Below are 13,872 nucleotides of genomic sequence, written 5' to 3' on the forward strand. Positions count from 1 at the left end.
TGGCGTTAACTCAAGGAAGGCTTTGAGTGTCACGGAGGCCTGAAGGAAGGAACACTACCTTATGATTTGCTTTGAATTGGATTATGATGGCTTTGTAGACAAGGCCTGGGCAAACTTGGGCCCGCGCTCCAAGTGTTTTGGACTTCAACTCCCACCATTCCTCACAGCCTCAGGCCCCTTCCTTTTCCCCTTCAGCCGCTTAAGCGGCTGAGGGGGAAAAGGAAAGGGCCTGAGGCTGTGAGGAATGGTGGGAGCTGAAGTCCAAAACACCTAGAAGGAGGGCCCAAATTTGCTCAGGCCTGGTATATAGACTCATATCATGCAGCTTAATTGCTTAACATTTAGATTCCATAGCATTGATCCGTGGCTTAAAGGGTAGGTGCCCCTTTAAGGAATTCGAGCGCTATCCTTCTCTGGGGGTTGTAGTCCTCAAAAGGTTGCTCTGCGTTGAACGAGGCGCCAGGGAAACTACCTTTCCCGGCAGCCTTTGCGCGCGCCGCCACCGCCTCCTCCATCGGAAGCATTCCCTGCGAGAAAGAGAGAGAGACACGATGCCGAAAGTCAAGACGAAGCCCCGTTCTGGGAAGCCGAAGCGAGAAGGCAAAGCACCAGGTGGGAGAGCGGCGAAAGGGAAAGACTGTAGATGAGAGAGAGAGAGAGAGAGAGAGAGAGAGACAGCGAGAAAGAAATAGAGGCCACCTTCCTGATCTCACCACGTGAGAGTGTATTTAACACCAGGCATGTGGGAGTTGTGGACTTCAACTCCCACAATTCCTAACAGCTCTTTAAGCCGCTCCTCGTAGGGCTTGTTTTCCAGACCCTTAATCAAAACACCTGGAGGGCCCAAGTTTGCCCATGCCAGTATTACACTGTACAATTCATAGAATCATAGAGTTGGAAGAGACCTATGCCACGAAGCAAGAAAATAGCATTCAAAGCACCCCCAAAAGATGGCCATCCAGCCTCTGCTTAAAAGCCTCCAAAGAAGGAGCCTCCACCACATTCCGGGGCAGAAAGTTCCACTGCTGAACAGCCCTCACAGTTAGGAAGTTATCCTTTCCTGTAGTTTGAAGCCGTTGTTCCGCATCCTAGTCTCCAGAGCAGCAGGAAACAAGCCTGCTCCCCCTTCCTTATGATATCCTTTCACATATTTATACATGGCCCTCATCATGTCTCTTAGCCTTCTCTTTTGCAGGCTAAACATGCCCAGATCTTTAAGCCGCTCCTCATAGGGCTCGTTCTCCAGACCCTTGATCATTTTGGACACGTTCCACCTTGTCAACATCTCGCTTAAATTCATGCAGTTCGACCTCACTTGAACTTCTATTGCTCAGTGTTATGGAATCATGGGATCTGGTGAAGCACCAGCACTCTTTGCACACTCTTTGACAACTCCCGTGATGGCATAGCATTCAGCCATGGGCATTAAAGCAGTTTCAAACTGCATTACCTCTACAGCTTCACTGGTTGCCTATTTGCTTCCATTCCCAATTCAAAGTGCAGGTTATTACCTATAATGTTCCGCTTTGATTCCCACCCATAGGTGAAAAGCGGGATAGAAAAAAAAATGGTTCAGGTCCTGCCTATTTATGCGTTCGCATAATAATAATAATAATAATAATAATAATAATAATAATAATAATAAATCTTTGTGTTGTCAAAGGCTTTCATGACTGGAATCACTGGGTTGCTGTGAGTCTTCCGGGCTGTATGGTCATGTTCTCTTTATTTACATCCCTCTTTTCTAAACGGGACCTAAAGCGGCTTGCAACATTATGTCAAAACAGTACAAGACATCATACATATGTAAAGCAACTTATAAATCAAACAATTTACAATAAAAAATAAAAATGAACATATTTAAAAACATTTATCTAATACAATTATTACAGGCGACTCGACAGACAGATGATAAACTTAGCACAATTCAATAAAAATTAGCCTTCCTGTCATTACAGCTAAATGTCTTCATTGAAAGCTCTCGTGAACAAGAAGGTCTTTAGCTGCTATTTAAAAGATGTTTTAACTAATGTTTTATACTGTCTATTGTTTAATTTGTTTTGTTTTGTCTTTATATTCATTTGTCATGTTATTATCTGGTTTATTTTTACTTTGCATATATTATTCATTGTATTTATTTATGTTGTAAGCCACCCTGAGTCCTTTCGGGGTGATGGGGAGGGGTTTAAATAAAGATGATGATGATGATGATGATGATGATGATGATGATGATGATGATGATGATGATGATGATGATGATGATGATGATTATTATTATTATTATTATTATTTATTACAGTGTAAACACACCCCAAGGGAGATCTCAATGGGCTTAGACTCGCTTCTGGTTTCAAATGCCTGTTTAGGGCCCTCTTACACTGCCATATAATCCAGATTATCAAAGTAGATATTCCACATTATTTGCTTTGAACTGGATTAGATGGGGGCCCTTCCACACAGCCATATAACTTGGAATATGAAGGAAGATAATCCACAATATCTGCTTTGAACTGGATTATCCGAGTCTACACTGCCATATAATCCAGTTCAATCTGGATTTTATGCAGCTATGTGGAAAGGGCCTGAGTCTACACTGCCATATAATCTAGTTCAAATCATCTGGATTTTAATGGGCTTGGGTTTCATGGCAGTAGGTTGTTCTTTAGAGCATTTTCAAACAGAGACGTATGGTGCATCTACACTGCAGGATTAATGCAGTTTGGTATCACTTTGACTGACCTGAAATCACAGGAGTTGTAGTTTTACAAAGTCTTTAGCTGTTGCCTCATCCAACTACTACTCCCATCATTCTGTAGCACTGAGCCATGGCAGTTAAAGTGGCATCAAATTAATTCTTTCTCTCTCTCATCTGATGTCAAACTGCATCAATTCTACATAGAGGCATTTGTTCTCTCAAAAGTTAGCTTTGGAATCCAGGCCTCAAATTTGAGAAAGTTGCATTGTTTCCCAACAGGCATTGTTGTGGCATCCATTACTTTTACATATCTATGGTTAAAATGCTTTTGTTCTAATACAAAAAGTTGAAATTGAGCAATTTTTAGTTTTTTTGTATCCTCCAATGGAATTTTTTTTTCGTGTCAGGAACAACCGGAGTTGCTTCTGGAGTGAGAGAATTGGCCGTCTGCAAGGACGTTGCCCAGGGAACGCCCAGATGTTTTGATGTTTTACCATCCTTGTGGGAGGCTTCTCTCATGTCCCCACATGGAGCTGGAGCTGATAGAGGGAGCTCATCCACGCTCTCCCCGGGTGGGATTCGAACCTGGCAGCCTTCAGGACAGCAACCCAACTTTCAAGTCATGAGGCTTTTATCCCCTAGGCCACTGGAGGCTCCTCCTCCAATGGAATGAAGACTCTTTTGGTCTCTTCCAACTCTGTGAAGTTGGGAATCCTGGGAAGCATAGGAACTGTGCTGTGCCCTACACCATCTCCCAGTTCCCACTTGAGTCATAAAGTCACTGTGAGTGCCTGCAAGTTGATTGATGTACTTGCACTATTTTTTTTCTGTCAGTATCTGGCATCAGATTCAACACAGGATTGGGTCAACATATCTTGAAGAATCCCCTCATTGTTAACAGCATCATAGAGAAGGTAGGTAATAACCAGTTATATTAGATTTAAAAAGTCTTGACATGGATGCAGTCTGTGGCTAAAGTATAGATATCGATTACACTATGTAACACAACTTTTGTCCCTGGATTATAAATGTCATTTTCTAATTGGTTGTATCATAAAAACATGGGAAAAGTTTATTAAATTGCAAAAACTTTGTTGTTGCGGACATCCTGCAGCACATTTTGCTATAGTTTTTCAGTGAATATAGAGTCTCAACCAATTCAACATAGTTTGTCACAGCCACAAAAATGAAGTTTCTGGAGTATAACAACTATTTTCAAAGTAAGTATCGCACAATTAAACAGGAAATAACACTTTCAAACTAGAAACAGAATTTTTGTCAAATTTTATTACATAGGGTTATCAATTTGCATAGATACAACTGAGCAGATAATAATGGGATTGTACTGTAGAACACTAAGAATTACTTACAATATGAAATATATTTAAAATGACCAACTTATGGAAAGTAATTTAAATGCACACTTCACCTTGTTCTACCTGTTTTATTTTGGGGTCAGGGCCAGAGGTAGAATTATTGCATTAAATATATTACATGTGCTATATGATATCAATTCATATTCTGTCAAGTACTGACTTGCTATTTTTAATACTGAAAATCCATTCTCTTTCATTTTTAGGCTTCCTTGTATCCTACAGATGTGGTTCTAGAGGTTGGCCCAGGCACTGGTAACATGACAGTAAAAATGTTGGAAAAGGTGAAAAGGGTAAGAGAGAAAAAACAAAACATTCTGATCTGTTAACAAGTAATGAGCAAATTGTATATTTCTTTCCTGCTCCCCCCCATTCAATATGGAGAGATAGAAAGAGGTAAATGAGATAATTAAAACTTTTCGGCTGAAGGGAAGGGAAAAAATGAGGATTTTGGGACTGTATCACCATTAGCCAATATATAATACATGTCTTATCAGTCTGCTTCATCCTGGAAATATCTTTAAGTTAAAGCTGAAATCATTTAGCATGTATTCTAGGCCTACTGGACTAAATATAGTGTTAGGCCTACATATAGAAGACTCAATGAAATCAGTTGCACTTGTTAGTCACAGGTCCTTTAAGTGCCACTGATTTCAATGAGTCTGCTGTAGAATTAATTTTGGATTTTATCCCAAAAATCCCATTGTGGTATACAGCTTTTCCTTCTGGAAGAGATACAGGCATTGTTGTGGCTTCCAGTACTTTACATACCTGTGGTTAAAATGCTTTTGTTCTAATATAAAAAGTTGAAATTGAGGAGTTTTGGATTTATTTTTTTTTGGTATCCTCCAATGGAATAAATGACCCTTTTGGTCTCTTCCAACTCTGATTCTGTGACATTTAATAGTGAAGGGGATTCCATCTTCCCCTTTTCTCTTCCTCTCTGGAAGATTGCAGGACTCAACAAAAACACTTTTCAGGATGTATGAGAAGTTGTAGAGCAGGGGAAAGAAAGGGCCAGAAAGTCCAGTCAAACAATTTGGACATAATCATCCAAAACACTATTTTCCTTGGGCATACTAATCAAACCTTTGGTTGCCTCTGCAGTTGTCTATTTTTTTTGGATAATATTCTTCTTGTCATGTATTAACCAGCTTAAATGTATCATATTTGATTTTCTGGTGGGAACTGGATACCTACTACAACATTACACAAAAATGTGTCATAAACATTTAATAAACAGAAAGAGAGCTTTTATCACATGTGTTCACAACTATGGTATAATTCCGTGCCCCATTATATATTGTATATGAAGCACATACAAATGAATTTGTTTCTATATTTTTTCAGGTAGTTGCCTGTGAGGTTGATGTAAAGCTTGCTGGGGAACTTCAGAAAAGAGTGCAGGGCACGTAAGTGGACATGATAGAAGAAAAAATGTTACTAAAATTTGTCTGGGAAATACACTAATTTGAGAACTGTGGCTTTATTACAGACCTTTGGCTAACAAACTTGAAATAAAGATTGGAGATGTATTAAAAAGTGACCTGCCATTTTTTGACGCTTGTGTAGCTAATTTGCCTTATCAAGTAAGTACAAAATGAAGCATATTAGAAAATAAAGCTAACAAAACTTCTAGTTTACAATGGTAAGGATCCTGGGAAATTAGCTTTCACTTTTTTCTCTCTCCAGATTTCTTCTCCTTTTGTTTTTAAGCTGTTGTTGCATCGGCCTTTCTTCAGGTATGTATTAAAAATGTATCATTTCTAGTTTATTTCAGGTGCTTTTACAAATCATTCAGTTTCACTGATTAGTACCAACAGACAGTTGATCTTCAAAACAAATGATTAGCCATATGTTTCTAGCATGCTAGAAATTATTTATTTCAAACTAGAAGTTATGTTTAATTTCTTTAAGAAGAAAGAAGTATGTCTGTGTGCAGATCACACAAGGACAGCTGTTCAGAGGGCTGTTCTAAAAGATAGTTGCTCATTCCTTTTGAAATGTGGAAAGCCAAACTCTGATTTTATATTTTCTCAGGAAGTTTGTTTGGGTTATGCAATGAGGACTCTCCTAAAAATAGCTGCTTACTGTTTTTGCTGTCATACCTTTATGCATTTTTCCTGAAAAGTCTGAAGTACAAAGAACAGAAGTTATTGACAAACACTTTCATTTTTCCTTCTTCCATAATCTGGATTTTTGTTTACTTCCATCTCCTTATCTGTCAAGGACAGAACGCCACAAGATCAAAGATAACAGAGTTTATTGGATTTACAGAACTCAAAATGCCCGTAAAAGACAAGGGCAAGGCAACTTTAGCCTTTAAAAACAAAAAGGGGCAAGAAAAACGTTCAAAAGATAAACCGGATTAAACCGGAGTTTAATCCGGGTAAAATCAAAACAGCTTGCTTCAGCCTGGGGAAAAACAAACAGAAGCTGGGAAACAAAGAGTTCAAAAGAATGCAACTAATTGGCAGCAGATGCCTCTCTGCTGCCAGCACTATGTTTTGAGTAACTAGGAGTCACTCCTTCACACAGCAAGGCAAATTTCCAATACAAACTCAGCAGCCAAGGATTGAAGCAGTAGCGTAGTCCCAGTTCGTTCCGTAGGTCGAGAGGCAGAATCAGACGTTTGCAGTTTTCCAAGTTCAATAGGAGAAAGCAAGCCCGTAGTCAGTTTTCAGTCCGTAAATCCAGAGTAGCAGATGGCGTCCGTCAAGAAGACGACGGAAGGTCAAAGCTATTGAGATTAAGCAGAGGTTTTGCACAAACAAAAGCCCACACAATTCCTCCCGCCGTCTGAACCCAAATTCCAAAACAACTTACGTATCAGCACACGAAAACACACCAGTCTTCAGGAAAGCGTCCCACACAGATCCCAAGCGTTCGTCCAGATTACCTTGCCCAACGCAATTTGCAATTGCTCCCAAGCCTCATTTTATGCCAGTTACAAATCCTCATCACTATCAGCTGCCCTCCTTAACCCGGGCGTTTCCTCATCACTTTCCTCATCAGAGCTGGAACACCTCTGACTACGCCCCACAGCATCCCCAGCTGTGGATCCCGTCCCATCCCTCCAGCTTGTCCATGGGTCTAATCCTGAAGGTCCCCATTCATCTTCCATCCCATTATTGCCAGTGGCACCCAACTCCTCCCTTACCCGAGTCCAATCCATCTCATCCTCTTCCGAGCTAACCAGCTCTTCCTCCATTCTCTCCGTGAACCCCTTAAAAGACTCTTCGTCAGATGGTTCTGCAAAGATATCTCGCAGCCTCTTTCTTTCTCGCTCCTCGAGAGTATCTGACTCTCGAGGAGTCTTACGTCCACGTCTGCCAGAAGCAGAGCCATGAGGCTCAATCATAACACTATCTTTATAGATCTTTATGATCTTGTAATAATATTATTTAGGGATGGTTTATGGAAAAATTATTAAAATGTAATATTTATATAAAGTGAAGAAGCGTAGGATGGTGGTTTGAGTGTTGACCTGGGACTCCAGGAGACCAATGTTTGAGTCACCATTTACCCATAGAAATCAGTTTGGTAACCTTGGGCAAGACTTGCTTAAGAAGAAGGCAATTGCACACCTCCTCTTAACAAATCTTTCCAAGAAAACCTTAGAGGGGAGTTACCATTAGTTTGATCTAACTTAAAGGCCAATAGCAGCAACAATAATGTACAAGTGTTTCAGATAACAAATTTAGATATTTAATACCATGTACATAATTGTGTCATAATCAACTTACCGTATATACTCGAATATAAGCCGACCCGAATATAAGCCGAGGCACCTAATTTTACCACAAAAACTGGGAAAACTTACTGACTTGAGTATAAGACGAGGATGGGAAATGCAGCAGCTACGAGTCAATTTCAAAAATAAAAATAGGTATTAATAAAATTGCATTATTTGAGGCATCAGTAGGTTAAATGTTTTTGAATATTTATATAAAACTGTAATTTAAGATAATAATAAGACTTTAATAAGATAAGACTGTCCAACTCTGAATACCTATATACTCAAGTATAAGCTGACCTGAATAGAAGCCGGCCAGGACCCTCATTCAAGTATAAGCTAAGGGAAGCTTTTTCAGCCCTAAAAAGGGCTGAAAAACTAGGCTTATACTCAAGTATATACAGTAAATAAATCTCTAATGGTTACAAAAACCATAAAACTAATAGCTAAAATACATGACCAAGCGAATCTGTTATCTTTGGCATTTTATTCCATCCTAATTATTTCTTTTCTTGTTCCCATTTTATTATCACAAGCTCTCTTATAGTGAGGCGGTTCATTCTGGCTGAAAAGGAATTCAGCAGAGTTTATATTGCATGTATTATTGGCTATATGCTATTACCATCCAAAAGTATGTGCACATCAGCTACTCTGCTGTTGCAGTGATGTAATCTAGTTTATACGTCTGTTGCATATTTTAGAAATAAAGCAATAAACTTGTTTGATCTATGTGGGAAAGTAATGTGCAAATTAATAAAACATGATGAAGAAATGGTGGTGTTAGCCCATCTAGAAAAGTCATGCTTCTGGGCAATGTGACCCAAACTTATATCTCATTTCTTTTATTTTTAGGTGTGCAGTTCTTATGTTCCAAAGAGAATTTGCTCTTCGTTTGGTTGCAAAACCTGGCTCTCCTTTATATTGCAGACTCTCTGTTAATACTCAGTTATTAGCCCGTGTTGACCACTTGATGAAAGTAAGTACATCAACATATACTTGAATTGGAGCTGTAAATTTTCAGATAGAAAACTAAAGGAGAACAAGTTCTTAACAAGATGTAAACAAGGTATAACATTTTGATTGTTAACAGGTTGGAAAAAATAATTTTAAACCACCTCCCAAAGTTGAATCCAGTGTTGTGAGGATAGAACCAAAAAACCCTCCACCACCAATCAATTTTCAGGTGAGACACATCACTGTTGACCCCATAAAAACAAGTGTCATCTTATTCTCTATATCAGTGGTTCTCAACCTGTGGGTCCCCATATGTTTTGGCCTTCAACTCCCAGAAATCCTAATAGCTAGTAAACTGGCTGGAATTTCTGGGAGTTGTTGACCAAAAAACCTGGGTACCCACAGGTTGAGAAACACTGCTCAATATCTTCCATGATTGCAGAAATCAGGGATTAGAAACACACAGCATTCCACATTGTGTTGTACTCCCACTAGTCTTGGTGATCAAAGCTTATGTTGAGGGAAGATGAAGTTGCACTTTAAATAACAATTATACTTGTTTACTGTTTTCGGGCCGTTGTCCCGTGTTAGCCGCCCCGAGTCCCTGCGGGGAGATGGTGGCAGGATAGAAAAATAAAGTTACTTACTTACTTACTAATTGGAGAACCTTATGCTCCTCTTTCCTTGCATAACCTGTAAATAAGCAATATTTCTTGCAATACCACGTTTTCTATGAGGGCTGTCTAACACTCAACATTTTAATAATATCATGTATCAGTTGATGAAAAGGATATGTAGAATCTGTTGGTGTATTTGTTTGTTTATTGTGGGTTTGGGGAAAGATTTCAGCCAAGCCAAATTTAACTGTTAGTAAGAAAAAGGCTAAAGATTACTGTCTCATTTATGGGAAAATCAACTGAGGCCCTTGTTCATGTCATTATGCTCATCAAAGTCTATCCCTATTAATTGTACCCTGAGTGTGCATTTTTGAAGGCATATTTATGGTGATTTGAAACCCACCTTGCAAGAAAGGATATACAGTAGAGTTCTGGTTATCTGAGATAAAGGGGCGGGCCCAATCTCGGATAACTGGAACTGCTCGGGTAACAGAGAGGCCCTATTATCCCTCCTGGCAATCTGATTTAGGGAAGCGCCCCGTGATCGCTGCTGCCTAGCAACGTTCACGGGGTGCTTCCCAAGGGGCGAGGGCTCCCCGAGGGAACTCGAGAGAAGAAGAGGGAGAGGGAGGGGTGCCCCCAGCGGTGCCTCGAATACGGAACTCGGTTAACTGGAACCCTACTGTATATTCAATCAATAATACATTTGAGGAACATTGTAAAAACTGAAATGAGCTTCTAAGGCATGATCTATCTCAGAAATTAATTGTGTTTCAAATGGAGTGGCACTCTGACCATATGTAGAAGATAAAAGCAAGCATATAGATAATAAAACTTAAGATTGAGGAAGCGGAGAATAGAGGAAGCATCTGGAGTAACAAGGGAATGAGACAGAAGTACAAATGAAATGAATAGTGAAAGAATTCTTGCTGGGGCTCAGATGTTACTCAAAATTTTATTCTAAAACATGCACAATTTGAATCACATGTATTATATGTTTATTTAGGAGTGGGATGGCCTGCTAAGGATAGTTTTTGTCAGGAAAAATAAGACGCTTGCTGCAGTTTTCAAGTAAGTTACTTATACCAGAAGGAGTATTTGGTTTGCAGCTAAACATTCACTTTTTATCCTGTAAGAATAAATTGTTTCTCCTTTGATGAATTGTCACACTGGATTGTATTAACAGATAATGTTTGTTCTCCTTGTTTTTGGAGTTGGTGATATTGCTATATTGCCTTGCCTTTCCTTTGCTCATGAGCAAAGAGAAGAAAACAGAGAGATGGCAGTGCATCTGATTTCTAAATACCAGCTAATTATGAAGAAGGAAGCTGGGGCCCTGCCCAGGCATAGTCATGACAAATGAAGACAGCAGTGAGCATTTTTGTAAGAAAAAGAAGATGCAGATGCATTGGTGTTTTTGTGATTTCTGTTTTTTCATGACATTTTAGGTTATGAGGGTGGGTATTGTGTATTTCACTAAGGAACGAGTAGCTAATAATTCCTCATCCTGCCTCTGGTCTCCCCGTTTTGAGCCAGTTGATTCCCTGATCAATCACTTCTTTGGCACAGGATCCAGGAGAGCAGGATAGCGCACAGATAGGTAGGCAAGAAAACCTAGATTTGGTGGGAACCTAGCACTTGTGATTCCATTAAGGCTATTAGGATGCTTTATTTCACAGATAAGCAAAACTAAGCAAAATATCCTTTTGTTTTATCGTTTTATTATTGCCGAGTTGACACTGACAAGATGGCAAGATAGTGGACACCAGTTTCTTGTGGTTTTCTAGAATTTTGCATTCCAGGATTCTTTCAAGCTTTTAGTGAAAGGGGAGAAAAGTATGAAAGGGACTGTCTTCTCTGCCATGATTATAAATATATACTGTTCTCGTATAAGCCCTTGATGTTTCTCTAATATAGTTTTTCATAATCCTCCTTTTAATCCTTTTTTTGAAATGCAAGATGGTCTCTCTACAGCTATAGTAATAATTCCTATTTTTACTCATTTCAGTTCAACTGCTGTGAAACGATTACTGGAACAAAATTACCGAATTCACTGTTCCCAGAATAACTTGGTAACCCTTCCATTTATTTGTTTGGTTTTTGGAAAAACATTTAAGTTCCTTCTCATGTGATAGGTACGCAGCAAATAAGGTAAATTCTCTCTTCTGTCTTTTATGTTGACAGGAAATTCCTGAAAATTTCAATATTGGAAATCTCATTCATGAAATTCTAAAAGACACCGGTTACTCAGAAAAACGTGCACGAGTAATGGATATTGATGATTTCATCAGGTGAAACTAAATGCATTTTTCACATTAAAAATCTGTGCATGTTCTCAGCTAGATAGCTCGTTCTCAAATCACTGCAAAAATTGATACGAAGGTTCTGTGAGGTGTCATAGGTGCAACTGTATTTTGAACTCTCTACAATGCGTTAACTATTGGTTGGTGTTGTGCCCTGTGTAGTTTGGCAAGACATTGACTGCTGCATGGATAATAGAATCAGAGTTGAAAGGGGCTGCACAGGAGGCTATCCAACCCCAATTCCTGTGTATACAACTCAGCTAAAGTGCTTCTGATTAATAGCCATCCAACCTTTCTTTAAAGCATTCAAAGAAGAAAACTCTGCCTTCAAGGCATTAGTTCCCAGAATCAAACTGTTAAGAAATTCTTCCTTAATGTTTAGGTAGAACTTCTTTTGGAGCAGCAGAGGAACAGTCATACTCCATCGTCTGCAATGACATCCGCTCATATTGCTTTTCAGGTCTTCTTGGAGGTGTTCTTCATTGGACTAAGTTTCCAGACCTTTTACCATCTTGGTTTCCCTTTGTCAGTAAATGCTTTGAGGCCAACTCACCAGAGTGTAGATTGTATTTACTAGGGTATAGGAAGGTGGTTTAACAACTATTACTGTTCCTCTATCATTTTAACTATCTTTCTTTTACATACCATGAACTTGGGACATGAACGGCAGTAATCCTTCAGCAGCGTTTGAGAGCTAATACAGCAAAACCATTGCAGAAATGGATCTAATTGTGGAACAATTAATGTGTGGAGCACTGAGTGGAAAGGTGTACTTGGGGGATATTAGTGTATTGTATTGATTCCAAAAGTGCTGTCAAGGTTCATTGGTCTGATTGGTGAGAATGCAATAGTACTAGTTATGTGAGAAGCACTACATACTGTATACTATTAATAATTTGTGCTTCTGGCTATATATTAGAATAGTGGCTATCTTATCTGGCCCCCAAAACTGGACTGTGGGAAGAAATGTATGCTCCCTCTCAGCATTCAGGTAGAAGTTTAACATTATGATTGGTCTGTACCAGCTTCTTGAATTATAAAGGGCCCAGTATATCTTCCCAGTTCTTTAGATGTGGCACCACTAGGAAGTATTACGGAGCATTATATGTTTGAAAAGTGGAGCTGATGGTTCAAATGCTATCAAGATAATGTCGCAGTGGAACTGGAAGCTTTGGGGTTATTGGTTACAAGACTTCTAAAGTAGTGAAGAACTGCCCAAAATTACTGTCCTCAAGCAGAAGCATGGGTGGGGAAAATACTTTTCCTATTGCATTGAAAACTAAAGCCAAATTGCTCAGGACTCCTTGGGGGGTGACATTATTCTACATGAAATATCAATTTAGTGAAAACTGAATGTTTTTCTCTTTTAGTGTTCTACATGGCTTCAATTCAAAAGGCATCCACTTTTCCTGAAAGGAATGAGATTGAAGATGACAAAGAGAAGAATGTTTTATAAATAAAACAGCACCATAATGTCATTCATAAGGAATGAGAGATTTATATTTATCATGAAGGTTCATTCCTGGATGGAATGGAGAAGCAATGCATTTATACCATATGGATTACTCCTCCATGCCATCCAGAGAATATAAATTGCTCTGACTTAGCACATTCAGATGTTTTAAATAATCAAATTATGTGAAATGGATTCTTGAATATAAAGGCCAGCTATTGCATTGCTTTTCTCCAGCTTCTCTGCTTCTTTCAGAGTTGGATGTGGAATGTTTATCCCGCCTGATGTAGTTAAGACTGCAACTCCCATTATCCCTCAACATTGGGTATACTAACCAGAGCTTAAAATAATTGCAATCCAAGCACATTGAGAGGGCCACATGTTCTTCACTCCTAGTTTCAAAGAATAGATGGAGTATCTATATACCTCAACAAGCCTTGTATAGGCTTTTCTGATAGGTTCCAAACTTTTTGTTGCCTTATCTTATGTTTAATATTATTAAATGTTTGTCTTATGTTTAACAAGCCAAATAGGTGTAACTATTGTTATTTTTGGAAGAATACATGGATCTGAGAGGAACTAGTTTTTTCTTGGTGCTAAGCCTGGCCTTTTAGATTTTAATCAAGCTGATCAATTTTTCTCTACAGCAATAATTATTTTGTATCAGATTTTTCCCAACAATTATTAATACTTTTTAATAATAAAAGCTCTTCAGTAGCAGCTTTAAATGTTATACAATTT

General features: G+C 38.9%; 1 protein-coding gene across 1 annotated transcript; it reads left to right on the forward strand.

The window, feature by feature from the left end:
* Window positions 1–270: 270 nt before the first annotated feature.
* Window positions 271–13,354, forward strand: dimt1 (DIM1 rRNA methyltransferase and ribosome maturation factor). The gene is made up of 12 exons (XM_062972390.1): window positions 271–612; window positions 3,530–3,609; window positions 4,275–4,361; window positions 5,419–5,480; window positions 5,564–5,657; window positions 5,761–5,810; window positions 8,657–8,780; window positions 8,895–8,987; window positions 10,382–10,446; window positions 11,384–11,447; window positions 11,560–11,666; window positions 13,049–13,354. Exons 1-12 carry the CDS (start codon window positions 552–554, stop codon window positions 13,089–13,091), a joined length of 930 nt encoding a protein of 309 aa, XP_062828460.1. The 5' UTR covers window positions 271–551; the 3' UTR covers window positions 13,092–13,354.
* The last annotated feature ends 518 nt before the right edge of the window (window positions 13,355–13,872 follow it).

Source organism: Anolis carolinensis, chromosome 2, assembly GCF_035594765.1.
Source record: "Anolis carolinensis isolate JA03-04 chromosome 2, rAnoCar3.1.pri, whole genome shotgun sequence".
Classification (NCBI taxonomy): Eukaryota; Metazoa; Chordata; class Lepidosauria; order Squamata; family Dactyloidae; genus Anolis; species Anolis carolinensis.

Bases quoted from the DNA above. Each gene is read 5' to 3' on its own strand.
- dimt1 (XM_062972390.1), top strand. From the start codon at position 552: ATGCCGAAAGTCAAGACGAAGCCCCGTTCTGGGAAGCCGAAGCGAGAA. The intron at 5,481-5,563 runs GTAAGTGGACAT...GCTTTATTACAG, and splicing joins CAGAAAAGAGTGCAGGGCAC to ACCTTTGGCTAACAAACTTG. The intron at 8,988-10,381 runs GTGAGACACATC...ATGTTTATTTAG, and splicing joins CACCACCAATCAATTTTCAG to GAGTGGGATGGCCTGCTAAG.